This window comes from Andrographis paniculata, unplaced genomic scaffold, assembly GCF_009805555.1.
Source record: "Andrographis paniculata isolate CXL003 unplaced genomic scaffold, ASM980555v1 Contig66END, whole genome shotgun sequence".
Classification (NCBI taxonomy): domain Eukaryota; kingdom Viridiplantae; phylum Streptophyta; class Magnoliopsida; order Lamiales; family Acanthaceae; genus Andrographis; species Andrographis paniculata.
This window is the reverse complement of record NW_026137602.1, coordinates 4,324,418-4,344,260: the sequence shown is the minus strand read 5'-3', so window position 1 is coordinate 4,344,260 and position 19,843 is coordinate 4,324,418. Positions and strand designations below refer to the sequence as shown.

The following is a 19,843-nucleotide window of genomic DNA, read 5'->3' as shown; positions in this document are numbered from 1 at the left end:
GTTTGGATTTTGGATTGAGATTTGAATAGTAAAAATTTTGAATTCGAATAATTGTATGATGTGATATAAACAGGTGTTGATATGGTTTTGAATGTAAAATTTATTTTTTAGTATAATATAGAAAATGAAAAATAGGTGTTTGATTTGATATTTTTGAGAAGAAAATTTTGGATGAATAGTAGCACAGCCATAGAGTATTTATATACAGAGAGATTATATATTATTGGACTTAGGTTGGCCCAATAACATAGATTTTTTTTTTTTTTTAATTTTATTTTTGAATATGTGGGCTTGGGCTAAATGTCGTAGAACTGAAATTATTGTAAGAATCCAATAATAATAATAATAATATATCTGTGTTGACTTTATTTTATTTATACTTGTCTTGTCCATTTTGAATAGTATTAAGATTGTGGTTAATTAGCATTCTATTAATTAATCCCATAAGAAATAGCTTAGTGTTGTAGGGTGGACCGTGATCTTATAGGTTCAACCGTTCAAATCCTTAGATATCTTTAAGTCTTGTTTACTGCACATAGTTCGCATAGTGTAAGTGACTCCTACCAATCATTTACGGAAGAGTTCTATTCTTCTCTTTGCCCCTCTCCAATAATATTTTTTAACGATTTTTTTATTAATATTCCGGAAACAATTCTTTTTTTTTAGCCTCCCAACATAGCTCGAGTCTTTCTTTGAAGCTTTGAAATATTGGGTGTATTCATTTGTAAGGAGAGATGTTCTCCATAAACTCGACGTGATTATCGAATTTATTTTGATAAATTATCGTGACTATCAAATTTATTTCGATATATTATTTTGATGTCAAAATTTATTTTTTAATAATTATTTAATATTTTAGAAATATAATAGTTTTTGAAACTGTTTGAGATTAGCACTGTTAAGCAACAATAATAAAGAAACAAAATATCTCTACTCACTCACTTCAATTGGCTTTATCTAAAGAAACAAAAGCAATAATGTTGAAAAAGTAGGCCAAACTCCAATTATTATAAAACTTAGCCACAAACATGACTAAACACACAAACAGACATGGCTTTGCATTGCATTGCAACCCCACTTTCTCATATTTTTCTATCATTAAATTCTATTCAAATATTATACTATCACTATGTATGTGTGAAAATGATATACAATATATATTTATATATAAAATTATTTTCACACATCATTTAATTCTAATCATTTGATAGCAACTCATCACTCTCAATCTTAACAAAAAATCAATTTAATCTTAACCACCAAAAATTAACTCAATATTTAATATTTATCTATATATAATTAATTAATTAATTAAATTGAAAGCATCATTCCAACAACTTCCATTATTGCATAAATTATACACACGGTAGTTGTACTTGTTCATCGTCAGAATTCCAATATTAATCACCCTATTATTTAATTTAATAATAATAATAATAATAATACTTACAGTAATCAATAATTTTAAAAAAAAAAAGAAAAGAAGCTCACTACTGTTTATTAGTCAGTGGCACTGATAGAGACGCACAGCTGCCGACACTTCCTGCCGAACCTGAGCAACAGCTAGGCTCGGAGCCAGGCTCGGGAGCAGACCACGTGTCGAATGTGGCTGCCTTTTCTTCTACATAGACTCATGCTTTGCTTGCTGCGGTCATCACCACAGAATCACTCCGCCATTATTATACCTCACCCTTTTTTCTCACTGTGCTGCTGCTGCTGCTCTCCTCACATGGGGATGAGGTTCTTCTTCCTCGATTGAATGATTGCTTGCATAATTACGAATTCGTGTTGCTGCGGTTGATTTCAGGTGCAATTTGGTGGAATTAATTCCAGGTACGTGAAGATTTCGTAGAGAGTTGGAACTTAGGGCTTCGAATCGATCGGAGATTCGTGAATCGGTATCGGAGTGTTGTTGCTCTGCCATCGGAAATGCAGCACACGAAGTCGGAATCCGATATCACGAGCCTGGCGCCGTCGTCGCCGTCGCGGTCGCCGAAGCGGCCGGTGTACTACGTGCAGAGTCCGTCGAGAGATTCTCACGACGGAGACAAGTCGTCGTCAATCCATGCAACTCCGAATTTCAACAGCCCCACGGAGTCCCCCTCGCACCCTTCCTTCGGTCGCCACTCGAGAAACTCGTCCGCCAGCCGATTCTCGGGGATTTTCCGGTCGTCGTCGGGGCGGAAGGGCGGTAGGAAGAGGAACGACAAAGGATGGCCGGAGTGCAACGTGATTGTGGAGGAAGGTAATTACGACGAATTCGACGACGACAAGGCATTCACGCGGCGGTGCCAGGCGTTGATGGCGCTCTGTGGATTCATTGTACTGTTCACCGTCTTTTGCTTGATCATTTGGGGCGCCGGAAGGCCGTACAAGGCACAAGTTGCTGTTAAGGTAGCCATTTACGTTTTTCCATTTCCATTTCCTCCTCTGATTTTATTGACCTCTGTTCTGTGTGAAAAATTCGATTCTTACAGTACCATAAACTACATTAACGATCATGTTCTTGTAGTTCCAACTGTTACCTAACTAAATGATTTCTCAGGCTTGTGCTCTCTGAATCATAATTTTCTTTTATGGTTGAATTAGAAACAAGATTTGTTAGAACCATATTCTAGTTTAGCTGCAGAGTACAGATCGAGGTTGAATTAGGCAATGTTGGTAAATAATTTGGTGCATTTGGTAAGAGAAAGTTGAGGACATGATGATGATTTTTGTATATTCATATTAATTTTGGTGACTCTCATGGCTTTTTAAAAATTTTCATATATTAGTTGTTGGTGTGAGTATATATATATAATGCTTATGCCTAGATCAGATTCTTGAAATTCAGTATATGTTGGAAATGGTGATGATGATGGTTTCTGCATATTCAAATTAATTCAGAAGCATATTATAATGGGAATGTTTGGGAGACAAAATAGGGTAGGTTTCTTACATACTTGGGTCCAGTCCAGCCTCTATTATTTACTCTTACAACATTGATTTGTCATTGTTCTTGATGAAAAGGGCTTGGTGAGGAAGGATTGACCTAATTGTCAGATTTGATGTAGTGTAAAAAATGGACAGATAATATATAGTTTCGTTAACACAATATATGTTATCAATTGAAATCATGGGTTGACCGTTTATATTTATAAGAAGTGTGTTTATGTTGTCTTAGCAATAATGGTGTGCTGCATAACTCATTTAATTGGTTGCTTTAATCATCCTACTTGTTTCATGTTGGTTGCCCTACACAAGCACCTGAAAGGGTGATGTCAATATTTTGTCAATTTGATCTCTATATTTTGGTTTGTTTTTTTAAGCTTGATGGAAGATAAATGACTAGTCGGTTTTAGGTAATTGTAATGTAATGGTTGTTAGTGAAGCTCGAATATATTTCTTTAATATTTGATGCGATATCCTTTGGTAGAAAAAAGTCTATTTTTCTAGTGAATGTTAAGTCCAAATAGTTAAAAAGAAAAACACATATTTAATGCTCGTCTTTCTGTGTTGCAGAGCTTGACAGTGAATAATCTGTACATAGGATCGGGGGCAGACTTCACGGGGGTTCCAACGAGGATGCTGAATCTAAACGGTACATTGAGAATCAGCGTGTACAATCCAGCTACATTCTACGGCATTCATGTTAGTGCGACGCCCATCAATCTTGTGTATTCAGATGTCGTCGTTGCATCCGGCCAGGTATCTTTACACGCCCTTTGTTTAGATGTTTTCAAGAATGTATGCAAAGCAAATGTTCATAATCCTTTTGGGCCTTTATTTTTTTTGTGGTGCAGCTGAAAAAGTATTATCAACATCGTAAAAGTCGCAGGACTGTGGTGGTGCATGTGGAAGGAACCAGAGTGCCTCTGTATGGGGCGGGGTCGAATCTTGTGGTGGCTGATGGCGTTGGGGTGAAGGTTCCTTTGACATTGGAATTCGAAATAAAATCGAGGGGAGATGTCGTAGGGAAGCTGGTGAGGACCAAGCATCGGAAAAGGGTTTCTTGCTCGTTGGTCATCGATTCGACGAGCAACAAGCCTATCAAGTTCAAGAAGGATTCTTGCACTTACAGCTGAATTGAGGCTCTAGGGAGCATTATGTATGAGGTTCAGGAATCTTACTGTTTCTCTCTCTCTCTCTCTCTCTCATGTTTTGGTTTTTGGCAGGAAATGGTAATAAAACTGGTGCAAGTTGTAAAGAGTGTTGAGATTTGGCAGGATGACACTTGTGTTCCTTTGCTAAGTTATCCTCCTGCCTACATATTATTGTGTTTTTACTCCGGTTTCGTTTTTACCATTTAACTACTGTAATAAACATTTTATTTATTTGGAAGATGAATGGTATAGACTCGATTGATGTATAGAAGAGATCTTTGGAATTTTAAGTTTTAACTTTTTTTAGAAATAATAAAAAAAAAACTGTAGACTAAGAGCATGGTTGATTTGATGGAAATATAAGAATAACCAACATATGTTTTTACATGTCTCACCACTTGATATGTTATACATATTGAATTATGTATAAATATATATCGATTACCCTTCTGATCCGATCAAATCAGAGCCATACTGGCCACTGATTCATGCCTAGAAAATGAGTATCAGTTGATTTGAGATTTTGTAGGAAAAATTAGTTATTCGATTTAATATTTTTAAAATAAAAAATAAAATTAGTAATAAATAATATCAAAATGAAGAGAACCATGATGGGAGACGAAACGCACAATACAATAGACAGTAACGTGAGGCTAATTTCAATCAAGAGCTACTGAATGAAATTTCCAATGTTAATTAATTAAAGTTCAGCAGTAATAATTAAATAGGAGAATAATAACTTTAACTATCGAGCGCCTGACATTAAAAAGCAAATTGAATTGAATATAGAATGAATGTAGTGTATTTGTTGAAACTATAATAAAATGTGCTGACATAACACATAAATGAGAAAAACATTAAATGCAAATAATAATAATAATAATAATGCTTAAACCTAAATGTGAAATTTAATTAGAAATATGATTTTATACATGACCATTATAGAGAACAGTAAAGGCACCATTCTATGTTATATGTTACCAAACGCATAAATTCATATTTATATTTGCACAATTTCAACAACCCCTAAACAACAAAACATGTCTGTCATCACCTAACAATATAATACAATCTTCAACCATCTAGAAACCAAACAAATAAAAATAAAAATAATATATACATATAAATTATCATATCCTATTAACCAAAAGCATACATACAAATTCACTCTCACTCAAGGGCTCAAATCATATTCACATATGTTGTAAAACCACATTTCTTGATTTCCCTCTACTTGACCAATTAAGTTCCATATTCCCACATAACCTGTTCAAATAAACACAATATTTTTCTCATCCTAATCACCCCAACTTATGAGAATATGAATGTAGCAAACAAAATGATCCAAAGGTCACATTTACATACAAGTTTTTGAAGTTTTTTTAAAATAGCTTCAAAATTGTGTATTTAATGTAATCTCTTATGAAAGAAAATAATTATTTGATGCAATTCGAAAAATAAAAATAAAAAGTTACTGTTAATAAATAGTTTTGCGTAATGTTTCAAAGAGATATGGTTTACGGAGTGTTGAGCAATCATAAGAATTACGAGGGGCTAATATGAATATAATAAAAATTTAAATGTTTAACATGATGTCTTGCGAAAGAAAATAATTATTTGACGTGATTTTTTTCTAAAAAAATAAAAATTATTGGTAATGAATAGTATGTAAACGTTTCAAGGAGATATGGTTTACCTAGTGATGCCGCGCTCATGAGAATTACGAAGGCCAATACGAATATAATGATCGACGCTCGTTTCAACAATGTAACCATTTTGTGTACCACACACTGCCCGACCAATGCAGCCAGTGTAGCCACAGCAACAAAATAAAGGGCTGCAAAATTCAGTATGAATCATTGTTATTATTAAGAGATAGATCCCAAACTTGAATCTGTCCTGTTTACGAAATAAAGAACAGGAACCGATACCGTAAGACGGGGGGAAGCGTTTCAGAAGGTGATATTGAATTACAGACATGGATGAGGAGAACACCATGATCAGCGTTGCAGTGGCGCTCGAGACCTGTATTTAGAAAGTCGTGATCCGGTTGGTAAGAAGATGATTATCGAAATAATGTAGATAGATACGATCAAAGTGAAAGAGATCGATGGACCTGTGGTGGAATGCCGAGCTCTAGTAGTAATGGAGTTAGAATAAATCCTCCTCCAAGGCCTAGAAGGCCGCCAACTATTCCGGCCAAAACTCCACAGCTACAGCAAAGAATCAATTGCTGCGCTGTCCAATTAATGCCGGATCCGCCTGTGGATTCCATCACCGTCCAGCCTTTGTATAAGCAGACCGCCTGGTATCCAGAGGCTCCGACAGCTACGGGTATCTTGAAATGGAAAGGGAAATACGATTTGTCACAGTTAGATAATATAAGGGGCCGACTTTACTAAAATACTTAGGGTGTGTTTGTTTGTGAATTTTAGTTTTTGGGTTTGGATTTTTTAATAGTAAAAAGTTGAATTTAAATAGCTATTTGATCTGATATAAATGCAGGTTGATGTGATATAAATGCAGGTTGATGTGATATTTTTGAATGTAAAATAAATTTGTAGTATAATATAAAAAAAAATAATAATTATTATTTGATTGATAATTTTGAAAAAAAAAAAAGAATTTAAATAGTAAAAATTTATAGTAAAACCCACAAAATAACACAGCCTTAAGCTTTTAGGGATACACATCACTTTTTATTTACGGGAGTCAACCAATACGCCTCCTCACGGGCAAGGAATAATCGTCACAAAACTAAACTTGCCCGTGGACAACGACAAATGAGGAACAGTGGGACTCGAACTCGAGGCTTAAGGTTTTGATACTATGTAAGGGTGTGTTCCTTTGTAGGATTTTGTCAAAATTGTACTATTCATCCAAAATTTTCCCCTCAAAAACATCAAATCAAACACCTATTTTTCATTTTTTTAGATTATACTAAAAATCAATTTTACATTCAAAACATCACATCAACACCTATTTATATCACATCATACAACTATTCAAATTCAAAACTTTTACTATTCAAATCTCAATCTAAAATCCAAACCCCCAAACAAACACACCCTAAGAATATTTTAGGAAAACTGAAGACTTATATTGTTTGACTATCAAAATAAAAAATCTATATATAGGCAACATAAAACAACAGAATGACTCAAATCTAAATAATGTAATGTATGGATAAATTCAAATTTAAATCTAAATCTAATAAATCAAGTCACACAATGTCCTATGATCGACCTAAACTTGGTTTTAGGAAGTACCTGCGAAAGGGTTACTATCCAAAATGCTGCTGAACAAGTAGTTGTATAGTCCTGGCAGAAAAGACATTATCTTCAGAAGAACGAGAAACTAAGAAATTGAAAATGCAGTTTTGGTAATCCCTGGAAATGAACCTTGGCGATTTGAAGTATGAGGAAGATGACCCAGATTGCAATGAGAATGCCAAGCTTCATCCAGTCGACATTGTTGATTATCGAGACCTGCAAGACTAGTTAATTCAAAGTACAAAAAAAAAAATGCTTCGGGTTGTTTGACTGTTAAAAAAGATCACATTACCTTTGGTTCAACTAGTTGCACTCCAGCTTCATAAGGCGGATCATCGACTAGAAGCTTGTACGAAGCTTCTTCATTTCCATCATCTGATGCTACATCAGTAAACGGCCCAATCTGTCAAATTTTCTTTCTAATCCAAAATAATCTCAAAACATATAATTTGCGGTAAAGTAACTCACAACTAGCTGCATAGCATCGCATGGCCTCCTGAATTCCAAGGAAGATGGATCATGTTAAAGTTCTTTCATTTTTAATGCGACGAGGAAATAAGTAAAGTTATAAACAACCTTCTTTGTTATGGTTTCTAAATTCCAGGTTTCGACGCCCTTCAAGAATGCCTTTGTCGAAGTGACTGCAGAAGTGTGAAATATATAAATAAGCAACTGTTGCTTAGAGAAAGTTGAATAAATCCGGGAAAATATTTGTTACCTAAGAAAAGAAGAATCAGCAAGAACATAACCATCCATTCTGCAAAAATCACATTGAAAAAGACACCAATGCTGACTCCTAGCACGAGCATTGGTTGGAAAAGAAGAGCCAGATTGTAATCGATGATAGGAAGGTCCAGTGAAGGATGCCGGAGCTTGAGATTGTAATATACAGTGGAAAGGGCTGCGCCAGTTACCATACCTAACCAAAATAACACGAACTTCAATCCAAATGCAAGGCTTAAAACCAGCAGAACTCCAATTACCAAAAAAGGGTAGATAATTAAAGAGTTATAAACAAAGAAAGCAACTGTACATTCAATATGTTCACAAGCCATTGCCGTAAATGAATAAACTCGTAACAGAAAATATAACGAAGAGCAGTCCGCATATCAGATATAGAAGAGACAAATAGAACCATAAAATATTTCTTCGGTTCAATTGTTTATTCAAGAGCAACGAGTAGAGTGTAGAACCAGTTACCATACCTAACCAAAATAACACAAAAGTTTAATCCAAATGCTGGGCTAAAACACGACTGAAATCCAATTCCCAAAATGGGGTAGATAATTTATAGACAAAGAAAGAAACTATCGATTCAACATGGTCACAAGCCATTCTTTATATGAATAAACTCGAAACAGAAAATACAACGAATAGCAGTCTGGATATCAGATATACTAGAGGCAAATAAAACCACAAAATATTTCTTCTGTGCAATTGTTTAAAATAAAATGAAAATTGTCATTAGGCCATGTATGGTACCAAAGTCGATTTGCAGAATATGAAAATGAAATGTCAATGGCTGGACCTGATGCAAAACATGCATTCTTACATTTCGATATTGCCGTGGACGACTTGGGATCAAATCCAATAATCAAAATGAGCATTGGAACAAAAATGCCGCCTCCGCCGGCACCTCCGACGCTGCCAAGAGCAGCACCTAGGAATCCAATCACTGTCCCAAGCACAATTCTCCACCCAAATTGCATTTCCTGCAAACTCAGATAAATAAACAATACTGTCTTCCATTATGGTGCATAATCATCTATAAGATCCAGAGTTGGCAATTTACTTACAGGCCAGACATGGGGGAAAAGTAAGCGCCTGTTCTTCTGCAACCATGTGAATATTGTATGGAAGGAACCTGATTCGCCGGTCCGATTTCCGCCGGAGATGGTCTGCCCTAAATCTTCTCGGCCAGAAACATCCTCGCAAGCTAAGAGTAGTGCAACAGCCAAAATCACAGCCGTTCCTGTCAAAACCTTTCGAGATGTAGCTCCAATCTCCGCCATCAGATTCTTCGGAACCCTAATTGCAGTTCACCTGTAGAAATTACACCCAATTTTCAGAAGGAACGTTACAAAATCAGGAGTAAGAGAGCGAAACTCGAGCATGGAACTTCAATCGAAGAAAATCTGGCTGTTTCCTTAACTAGATCTCAAATTCAAACAGAAGTCGCTGACGATAGGCTCAGCGGAGTGAGATTCTTCTACGTCGATCGAGGCAGCCATACTAGGTATGAAGTTTCTTCGTCATCCTGTAAATATTCTTCAACTATCCAAAAAAGAGAAACTAAATTTTTTACCTCATATTCCATCGTGATACATGTGAATCCATTGTCTGCTTTTGATTATTCGGTCGGAGCTACTAGTTGAAGTGATTAGACGCTAGTTCCAAACACGGCAACTGCTCGAAAACAAAGGCACATCACTGTGGTTAATGAAAAATGGAAATCAATAAGAACGTCGATGGATTATTGCTATCAACTATTTGGATGACGTCGCCAACAGCGTGGAGCACAAAATCCGAGTGGTCTACCTCACCAGTAATTCCGAGGGTCCCCAAGACGGATAAACCGATCCCAAGCTGCAGAGGAATTTAATTTCAGGATAAATTGCGCAATCAAAATGCTAAATATCAACTCCGATTGTCGGTGATTCGGATCCGAGGGGAGCCTATCGCGGTGCGCCACTCTACAAGAGCTTATTGTTCATCTAATCCATTGAATATATAATTTACATATATATGTATATGCACAGCATACTTGTGGCCACAGATTCATACATCATCAAAACTGATCATATGATTAATTCATTCCACACGTTGCAAATTTGCAACTGTTCACTGTTCAGATCAATCAATCGAGCAATTCACCGGTACACGAAACCAAAGCAAGCCAAAAATCTTCACCATTAAAGCTAATTTTAACATGCACGCAATCTACACACTCGATTCGACTTCACTCCCGACGAACCCTAACAGTACGGACACCGGGGATCGTCAGTCCATCCAAGCACCTGCACGCACGTCTACACGAAGGAGGAATCAAAATACATAAAAATGGATGAGATATGCGAGGACAATAGGCTATATACTCTACAAACAATTTGCCATATATTCTCTCAATGCGAGGTAAGTCAGGAATGGATTTGACTAGCTCCTATTGAGGCTTTTGCAGTCCATCGCTGCTCGATTCCGACGGCTGAATACCAAAGTCGCTGGTCGGACCGCTGAACTCGCTTGTGGTGATTGTGATGTCCACGCTTTGTAATGCCATCTTCCTGAACTTCATGAGGTCCTCTTTATACTGCGTAGTGTCGTAAGAGGCGTCGAGGTCATAGTCTATGCTACCGTGAGAACCGAACATTGTGCTGTGGCCTGGCCGGATTCCGTCATGCAGATCCTCCAGGGGAGTCTTCCCTTCTAAAGCAAGAACTATCTGCACAAGGATTTGTTGGAGGAACAATAAGGAATTCAAATCAAACACGAGCACGAATAATGAGCAAATATTATAAGTACCAAAATTTTGATATACCTGACGCTAACCATGCATAATTTTGGCATTTTCAACATATACTATAACCAAATTATCGGTACAATATATAATATTTGTACCGAATTTTTGGTACAACAATTTTTTGGTAAAATACCATTTCAAAAATTTGATACGATATAAGATTTTCTATATATAATACCAAACCACTCATAATATAGACGCACCTGACTCATGCGCGGCCTTCGTCTTGACAAGTGACGAACGCAGGCTGCGGCGCATGCAACCACTCGGGCCATCTCAGTAGAGTCGTAATCCTTTTGTAACCTTGAATCAGCCAAACAATCGAAGTTTCCGTTTTCCAGAGCTTGTGTGAGCAAAGGCCTCGCCTGTATTAGATGCTGAGTAATTAGAAAAGCCAAAAGGAAAACAGTTTGCCGATATAAACACAAAGAAAAGCACAAGAAGCCGAAGCATGATACAATGGCATATGAAAGCAGCTACATCCGGGGATGAACAAAATGGAGTTCGCCGTAAAAAATTATTAGCACGAACATTCCATGTGTTGTTACTTAATTCAAGCTTCTCGTGCATTTTTATGTGCATAATGCTGATGGTGCACAAAAAAAAAATAATAAAAAGAAAATCAACAAAAATTTGTTGTCAATAATATTCACAAACTCCTGGAGGAAAGCCATGCACATCTATCTAGTAATATTATGGGGAAAAAAACAATACCGATCTCTTCTAGTACAATAGCCATTCAAAGTTTGATATTTTCGATATATATCAAAACACTGAAAATACCGTATACTAGTTTCATATTTTAATATTCTATATATTGATATCAAAATTATTATTTTTAATTTTTCCCTAAAATTATAAAATTATTTTTCTTTCAGTATTTCAATTTGAAATACTATACACCAATATTGTGCGGACAATTATCAGTATACCAAAATTATCAGTATGATAAAGATATATATATCTATCATACTGAACATTTGGTATAATATCGATGTTTTTTAACATACTAAAAAATTCAGTACAATATACATAGTGTTCCGACATTTTCGATATACCATACCAAATCATCCTAATAAATATATATATATAAAAAGTTAAAAATTTCTTACAACAATGAAGAAATTATCTCACCCAATCAATGATATTATCATCAAGATAGTACTGCGATTTATCAATTGGTCGGCGGCCAGTGATCAACTCCAAAAGAACAACGCCAAATGAGAAGACATCTGACTTCTCTGTCAGCTTCCCAGTAAGAGCGTACTCTGGGGCTAAGTATCTGCAAAATCAAAATATTGTCGTTACAAGTAGGAGAATCACATGTAAGTGTTAGTAGGAAGTGAATTTCGAGTAGCTTACCCAAATGTTCCCATTACCCGTGTGGAGACATGTGTATCAGTATCTGCAGAGAACCTGGCTAGCCCAAAATCTGCAACCTGGTTCAAACCTCCAGTCACAAATGGCTCGTTGTTGGAATGGAAATTTCAATATGATTGAAAATTAACACAAGATTGTAGATTTTCAAACAAGAAATACATAAGCAACAACCAGAATGGATGATGCAAAAAGCTGATCAGTAAGTGTGGCAAAACTGCACAAAATCCACATGTGGTTTCACAAAATTCCGCCAAATCTCTCATACTTCTAAATTGTATCAGACACCCTCATGGTTTTGTAAACTTTGCGTCTAACCCACCGGACCGTCCTTATTTAAGAGTGTTTGACTTTCATGCGCAGTTTCAAAATCTTTATTTTTAAACCTTTGAAATTACATATATACTTTAAATATAAGAAAAAATGAGTATATTTGTAAAGGGTTTAGAAATTGAGATTTTGATACTTATAAGCAATTTGGACGCATGAAGATCAAACACCCAGAGTTTATGAAACCACGAGGGAGTTTGACGCAATTAGGAAAGTATTGAGAATTTGGCGCAATTTCGTGAAACTAGTTTTGTGTCATTTTGCCAATAAGTGTAGCAAAACTTAATAGGTTAGAGTTATATTGATAACTTCAAAACACATGTCTCTCATAAAATTTATATCATTGAAGCTGCCAAAAACATGGCAGCATTATCATATCCAATGTATCTTTTGTCCAACATGACTAATTAACAATCGTGGGTGGTGGTGGAGCTTTGTAATGAAAGACCTCAACATGCTTACAATGATAAAATGATTTGACCTTGTAAAGATTGTTAAAGTTAAACGAGTAAGCATGAGGAAGACAAGCCAGACTTAACTATGTTAAAGCAGAGAACACTAATGAGTAGAAAGTAAAGCCGAGAAGTTATTCTTCATCATGTACTTGGGAAGGCTTAAAAGATAAGAACCAACCCAAGAATATGATATATGTTCTTTTTTGTAGTTCCATTTTTGCCCTTTATCTTACAGTTGAGAACATATCAAATGCACCAAGTAATCAAAATTAATAAACTCTTCCCATGGACCTAAATGAAGTATTTTGATGTACATTAAGCATATCAGAAATATAACAGCCACGCCTAATGATAATAACGGTGCAAAAACATAGGATCTCACCTTGGCCTCGAAATTTTCATCAAGAAGAATGTTAGCTGATTTAATATCACGGTGTATGATCTTTGGATGGCCTGCAAAGTGAAATTTAAGTCCTGTGAGATTAATCACTTTGAATCGCACGTAATAACAAGCAGAAGAATACTCACAGTCTTCGTGCAAATATCTTAATCCTCGTGCAGCGCCCAGGGCAATTTTCATCCTGGTGGCCCAATTTATGGGTGTTATCCCCTTACCTGCATTGTCTTTCAGTCAATGAGATTATACGAAAATAGACATAAGATGGGAATCGAAACTAATTTATCATTACATCATAAATCCTAGTATCAAGTGCCAACAAAAGTACAGAACATATTCAACTGTTGGAAAAGTTAATAAATTTCAAAAAAAAAAAAAAGTTCAAGACCAAAAACGAAATTACCCACTAATCATGCTGCATGCCCCTACCGAACACTAATATTTCAGCTAATGCAACTAATTTATAATGAGATCATAGTAGAGTTTCAAACTATAGATCGAGCAATTTTATCTTTTGGACATATTCCTAATCCAAAAACAAAGATTCTCCTATCACCAAATAATCTGCCTATGGTTGCTAAATAATATAGGCCACCTTAAACACAGTTACCGTGCTACTATGATGAGTCAATAAACAAATAAAATCTCAGTTGGCCTTACCATGTAAGTGAAATTCCAGGGTCTGATTAGGGACAAATTCGTAGACTAGTAACATTTGAGTTTCTGAAATGCAGTGTCCAACCAGGGATACTAGATGCTTGTGGTTCACACTACTTATAGTCTCGACCTCAGCCTGAAATTCACGCTCTCCTTGACCACTCCCAACTTTCAGTTGCTTAATTGCAACCACTAGTCCGTTGCTAAGCACTCCCTTGTGCACGTACCCAAAGCCACCTTGTCCGAGGAGGTTACGGGCAGAGAAGTTCTCTGTTGCACGCGCAAGCTCGTCGTATGTAAATGCAGGGCTAGTGCAAACCCTACTATCAGTGCCTGCTTGCGAAACTGGCTTTGCAGAGTTTCCACTGCCACCAGAAATGTGTGCCGGTGGACTAAACTCTTCCTGTGAGGATAGCCTCAAATGCGATGAAACTCCCAATGGAGCTGAGGTTTTCGGCTGTCCAGAGACATTACTAGCCTGTGGAGTTTGCTGTTGCAGGCTATGGTGTGGACCTTGAAAGGGATCCTCTGTAAAAGCCAAGAAATTAGGTCAAACTGGATTCACTTAAGCATCAATCTGAAACTGGCTAATGGAGATTCTAATCTATGCAATCCATGAATATTGTGAGAATCCAGGATATAAAAAGCCTCCTAAAAGCCAAGAAATTAGGTTAAACTGAACTCACTTCAGTATCAATCTGAAACTGACAGATGGAGATTCTAAGCTATAATATCCATGAAAATTTTCAGAATCCAGGATATAAAAAGCCTCCATAAACCCTTAAGTAACTCACCTTATCCTAAATTAAAGAATTCACAGAATTATTAAATCTGTGCAGGTCAATCCTATATCAATTAATAAGTGTTTTAATGGAGGAAGCAAGTACACAAGACAATCAAGAAGGAATATAGTAAGAAGCTTCCAAACTATTTTATAATCCCTAAAATGAGCAGACAAAACGAATGACATCATTCAACGAAGAAGAATTCGTGAAGAAAAATCTGAAAACTTGCGCAAAATCGTTCGACCTTTATGCTCCTGTGCGTGAGCAAAGCCGCCATCGCTGAAACGCTTCCTCTTCCTCCTCTTGTACCATAACACGAAAATGCCCACGCAGACGAGCACGACCAGGCCACCTATCCCTATACCGACTCCGAGCGCAATCAATGTCGTGCGGTTGCTTGACTGAGAGGATGCCTTACCGAGAGGCGACGGAGGATACAGAAAATCCACAGGCGACGGTGGAGTTATCGGATCCGGAACAACCCCAGGCGGCGGCGCAGACATCGCCGGAGCTCACCGCTTCGAATTTTTAATGGAACTCACAAAGTTTGCTCCTCGCCCACTTTTTCGAGTAGAATTTCAGTAAATTATTCTCTCGAATCGCTTTAGAATAAACTCAGATCGGAGAGCAGCGGATCCTCAAGCCCAACAAGGCTCCTCGAACATGGAAAGTTTCCAAAAACGTGGCCGCGTGGGCTCCATTGGCGTCGGGGATTCCGAGCTGACACAGTGAGTCTGTGCAGTGCCGGTGGAGACTGAAACGTCGCCGTTTTGTCGTCCCGTACGCTGTGTCTATTTTAAGTGAAGCAGCTTCCCGTTGCCGGTCAATACTAAAACTGCGTAATTTCCCAATGTCCGTTCGACCGAACGGACAATGTGTAAACCCGTCACGTGACTATCCGGGACAAGCACGTGACCGATTATCTACTCTCTTATGTAATAAATTAATAAATAATATTATTTTATTAGGTAGTAAAAGTGGGTAAAAAAAATTGATATTTTTGGGGAAAACTAAATGTATGTATAATAATATATTTGTAATTTAAATAAAAAATCAATAGTATTTTGATATTATTATATGATTACTTTTATTTTAAAAAATAAAATGATATTTTGAAATGAGATGGACGAAAATGATAGAAATTATACTTTCAAATTGTACGGAATAAGTATTATTTATATTAATATATTTCCTCCGTCCTATTGAAAGGTTGTCATTTTTCATTTTCGTCCGTGCCAAAACAATGTTACTATTTTCTAAGTTAGTAATTACATCCCTAACATAATAAATATTCTTCCAACTTACACTATATTACACAAATGTCATTACTTTTATATTACACAATACTAATAAGGGTATCTTCGTCTTTTTCACTACAATCCATTATAATACTAATATTATAAAATTTACATGAAAAAAAAAACAACCTTAGACCGGGACAGATCGAGTAATATAATTAATTATAAATATAATGCATGAATTATATCACATGAAGTAATCTCGCATATTAGTGATTATTATTTGTATATATTTTATTTGTGCTAGTTTTTTATACTCATTCCCGTATATATGAAAGAAATATTTGTTTTATTTTATGGAAGTTGGTCATTTGATGAATTCTATGTCGAGATTCATTGAATTATATAGAAAATTTGTTAAAAGTATAAATTGTATCGAGTTATGTAAAAGCATAAAATATCTAATAATCCGTCTATCATGCAAATTTGTACTCATTTGACCGGACACGAGAATTAATAAAAATAAATAGTAATTGCTATTTTTTCTTTTTATAGTAAAAAAAAATACAAAAATGTAATAATTTTTTACTTCAAAGAAAAACGAAAATAATTTTCGATGACATAGAAAAAAAAGTAAACATAAATTTGAATGACGGATAAGGTACTGTGTAAAGGGTATTGCCTATAAAATCACAACATGTTTTATCTTTCTATTTTTATATGAAAAAAAAAAAAAATAATAATTGGAAATATTATACAATTGCATAAATTTATTAGATTACGATTTTTCTTTCGTACTTTTCTATTGAGATATTGGGAACCATCATATTATATTAAATAGAGAAATTTGTTAAAATATACTTATGAATATTAATATATATTGAACCACTTGAGCTATTCTGTTAATTATATACTAAAATATGTTCAGCTGTAGCATTTTATGTGTGATTTTGATTAATATATACTTCATATGTCTGATAATTATATAAATTTGTTAATAATATTTTAATATTAAAATTAAATAAAAAATATTACTGAAAATTATTAAAAACTTGATAAAAATATGGTGCAATGAATAAAATAATAGTAACAAAATATTTATTAATGATTAAAATAAATCTAATAAACTATAGATGAATAAAATTGGTCATTGTAAATATATTGCGTTTATGTGAGTAGACAAAAAACTAACTACATAATTTTGATAAACTGAATTTAATAAAATTTACTATTTGTTTACATAGATATTTTCAAAGTTTTAAAAATATTCACCTATAGTAAAATTTTTAAAAGTATCATATCAAATACAAATTATTCGTAATAAAATATTATATCGAATATTGGTTTTTTACTAGTTTTAATTATTTTTTTAAACTTAAAAAATATTTCTATAAACAATAAACTTGTTCATTTTGTGTTCTTTTTTATGATTAATGTATTTTTATGTTAGATATGAAGAATTATATTGGTAATATAAAAAAATAATATTTTTACATTAAATTATTGATTTTTTATTTTTTATTTTTGAATTGATAAATTATATATTATATATATTGTGTTAATATAAATATATTGTAATGTTTTATGTATTCTATTTGTATATGTGCATTTATAATAGACAAAAGAAAAAGAGAGGAGACTTACCCAACTAAAATAAAAGAAGGATGAAGATACAAGTGTTTTAGTTTTTACTTTTCAACTGATTTTTTTAATTTTATCTTTTCAAAATATATATATATATATTTATTTATTATATATATATTTTAAATCAATCAAGTATTTTTATCTCAAGTTCTGGAAAGTACAAAACACACGCAGTATATATATAGATATACATACAACAATACAAAAGAACGCGTTAGTTCTAAATTTGTTAACTCTGTCGTTTAAAACTATTAATCCCTTCCTTCCGTAATTATGTATCAATTTGTTTTTTGTACAATGTTTTAAAAATATTAGTATTATATTATGATATAGTAGAAATAAAATAGAAATGACTAAAATAATACTCCGTCCCAAAACTATAGTATGAGTTGTGTTCGGTACGAAATTTAAGGAATATTTATATTATATTGGTAGTGGGTAAAAAGTACGGATAAAAACTTTTTTACCCTTGTGAGTGTATTAGTGTAAAAAGTAGTGACAATTGTGTAATAATAATGAAAAAGTAAAAATAGTTTTATAGTGATATGATTATTTGTGAAAATTAGGCTATTGTTTTGAGAATGACAAAAATGGTAAACAAGACTATTGTATTGGAACGAAATGAGTATATTGTAAGTTGTAAGGGTATTTCCAATGTTAGACATATAGTACAGTTACTAAAAAATAAAATGAATACTTTATTATGGGATAGATTAAGGGTGTGTTTGTTTTGGGGGTTTGGATTTTGTGTTGGGATTTGAATAGTAAAAAATTTGAATTTGAATAGTTGTATGATGTGATATAAATAGGTGTTGATGTGATGTTTTTGAATGTAAAATTGATTTTTAGTATAATATAAAAAATAAAAAATAAGTGTTTAATTCGATATTTTTTGGAAAAAAAAATGAGATGAACAGTGAATTTATAATCCAATCCCCCAAACAAGCATACCGTAAAATAAAAAAATAAATATTTTGTTGTGAGACAGAAATATTATTATTATTATTATTATTATTATTTTGTTTTACATTTAATTTAAAAGTATCTTAAGTGACGATGGCATCAATAGCAATAATTATTAATTAAGAGCGTGTTGGGACCGTGGATAGTCTTATCTTTCCAAGTAATCAAAGTAAATCAGTAATAGCAAATTTAATCAAACAAACAATACTCCATTTTGACCAGAGTTGGAAAACGATAGTACCTAAATTTACTTGTTTTATTATCGGGGCTTGTTTCTTGTACCCGATTTGGGAGAAAATAATGTGCAAATACTGTTTGTACAGTGTTTAAATTCAAACCGAGCCGGCTCCCAAATGTCCGACATATGTTGCAAAATGTACTATTTTATTATTATTTTTAAGTATTATATTTATTTAATATTTATAATAATTATAGGGTAAAAAAATTTAAATATATATTTGGTATAATATAAATTGATAATCAAATTATACAATATAAATTTTATCAATTAAATTTAATATATATTTATATTATTTTATTCATTATTCATCAAATCAATATCCATCAAAACTTTCAAAACCCCAATCAAACCCAAACACAAAACAACAAAATTCAAATTCATCCCAAAATTCAAATAAAAATCAAATTCAAACCCAAATTCCCCAAACCCCTCTAAAAAAACACACTTAATTTATTTATTATTATTATTTATCTTGTTATATTTGTTAATCTTTTATAGACAGTATATTTGAGGTTAATAATGATTACATGTGTAATATTGGAGTTGGTTTGCTCAACTTTATATATATATATATATATTGTTATATACAATTTTTAATATATATATATATATAAATATTATTTTTTTTACAAAAATAACATTGAACTCAGACGATTTTCTATATTTTATATTAAAACAAAAAATTTAAATCAAAACACTAAATAAACAAACTCTAATGAATTTTCAGGTATTTAGAGCTTTCCAAAGAATTTTTCTTAAAAATATTTTGAATATATTATTTATTTACAAAAACATTACTGTATAACTTTTTTGTATCTAAAAAATTGTAAAATTCTATATAATACGAAAAAACAATAAATGAATAAATAAATAATACTCCATGTT

At 33.6% G+C, this 19,843-nt stretch overlaps 3 protein-coding genes across 6 annotated transcripts; 1 reads left to right on the top strand and 2 right to left on the bottom strand.

Annotated features, from left to right (window-relative positions):
- Nucleotides 1-1,630: 1,630 nt before the first annotated feature.
- On the top strand, nt 1,631-4,353 carry LOC127262823 (uncharacterized). Its single transcript, XM_051291655.1, has 4 exons — nt 1,631-1,740; nt 1,834-2,394; nt 3,502-3,687; nt 3,783-4,353. The coding sequence occupies exons 2-4, from the start codon at nt 1,930-1,932 to the stop codon at nt 4,062-4,064; spliced, it is 933 nt and encodes a 310-aa protein (XP_051147612.1). The 5' UTR covers nt 1,631-1,740; nt 1,834-1,929; the 3' UTR covers nt 4,065-4,353.
- Nucleotides 4,354-4,971: 618 nt separating this feature from the next.
- Nucleotides 4,972-10,074, bottom strand: LOC127262861 (sulfite exporter TauE/SafE family protein 3-like). 4 transcript variants are annotated; one of them, XM_051291698.1, is made up of 14 exons: nt 9,893-10,074; nt 9,660-9,760; nt 9,151-9,397; nt 8,907-9,066; nt 8,073-8,273; nt 7,931-7,995; nt 7,823-7,850; nt 7,647-7,735; nt 7,484-7,570; nt 7,352-7,402; nt 6,199-6,420; nt 6,014-6,107; nt 5,779-5,919; nt 4,972-5,348 (listed from the first exon to the last, which is right to left on the bottom strand). In XM_051291698.1, exons 3-14 carry the CDS (start codon nt 9,364-9,366, stop codon nt 5,257-5,259), a joined length of 1,446 nt encoding a protein of 481 aa, XP_051147655.1. In that variant the 5' UTR covers nt 9,367-9,397; nt 9,660-9,760; nt 9,893-10,074; the 3' UTR covers nt 4,972-5,256. The 4 variants fall into 4 exon arrangements, with proteins under 4 accessions (XP_051147655.1, XP_051147656.1, XP_051147658.1 ...); XM_051291699.1 differs by having other exon boundaries at nt 9,898-10,074; XM_051291701.1 differs by lacking the exon at nt 9,893-10,074 and having other exon boundaries at nt 7,647-7,729; nt 9,660-9,885.
- Nucleotides 10,075-10,237: 163 nt separating this feature from the next.
- Nucleotides 10,238-15,712, bottom strand: LOC127262859 (proline-rich receptor-like protein kinase PERK1). The gene is made up of 8 exons (XM_051291697.1): nt 15,117-15,712; nt 14,091-14,615; nt 13,562-13,648; nt 13,416-13,486; nt 12,234-12,310; nt 12,006-12,153; nt 11,075-11,236; nt 10,238-10,793 (listed from the first exon to the last, which is right to left on the bottom strand). Exons 1-8 carry the CDS (start codon nt 15,373-15,375, stop codon nt 10,515-10,517), a joined length of 1,608 nt encoding a protein of 535 aa, XP_051147654.1. The 5' UTR covers nt 15,376-15,712; the 3' UTR covers nt 10,238-10,514.
- Nucleotides 15,713-19,843: the final 4,131 nt, after the last annotated feature.

What these genes read in the sequence shown, in the direction of transcription:
- LOC127262823 (XM_051291655.1), top strand. Translation starts at nt 1,930, where the DNA reads ATGCAGCACACGAAGTCGGAATCCGATATCACGAGCCTGGCGCCGTCG. An exon ending in AGGCACAAGTTGCTGTTAAG is followed by an intron (nt 2,395 to 3,501) that starts GTAGCCATTTAC and finishes TCTGTGTTGCAG; the next exon opens with AGCTTGACAGTGAATAATCT. An exon ending in TCGTCGTTGCATCCGGCCAG is followed by an intron (nt 3,688 to 3,782) that starts GTATCTTTACAC and finishes TTTGTGGTGCAG; the next exon opens with CTGAAAAAGTATTATCAACA.
- LOC127262861 (XM_051291698.1), bottom strand. Translation starts at nt 9,366, where the DNA reads ATGGCGGAGATTGGAGCTACATCTCGAAAGGTTTTGACAGGAACGGCT. An exon ending in TCATACTTCAAATCGCCAAG is followed by an intron (nt 7,403 to 7,483) that starts GTTCATTTCCAG and finishes CTTTTCTGCCAG; the next exon opens with GACTATACAACTACTTGTTC. An exon ending in ACGCTTCCCCCCGTCTTACG is followed by an intron (nt 5,920 to 6,013) that starts GTATCGGTTCCT and finishes TGAATTTTGCAG; the next exon opens with CCCTTTATTTTGTTGCTGTG.
- LOC127262859 (XM_051291697.1), bottom strand. Translation starts at nt 15,375, where the DNA reads ATGTCTGCGCCGCCGCCTGGGGTTGTTCCGGATCCGATAACTCCACCG. An exon ending in AAGATATTTGCACGAAGACT is followed by an intron (nt 13,487 to 13,561) that starts GTGAGTATTCTT and finishes TTCACTTTGCAG; the next exon opens with GCCATCCAAAGATCATACAC. An exon ending in ATGAAAATTTCGAGGCCAAG is followed by an intron (nt 12,311 to 13,415) that starts GTGAGATCCTAT and finishes GGTTTGAACCAG; the next exon opens with GTTGCAGATTTTGGGCTAGC.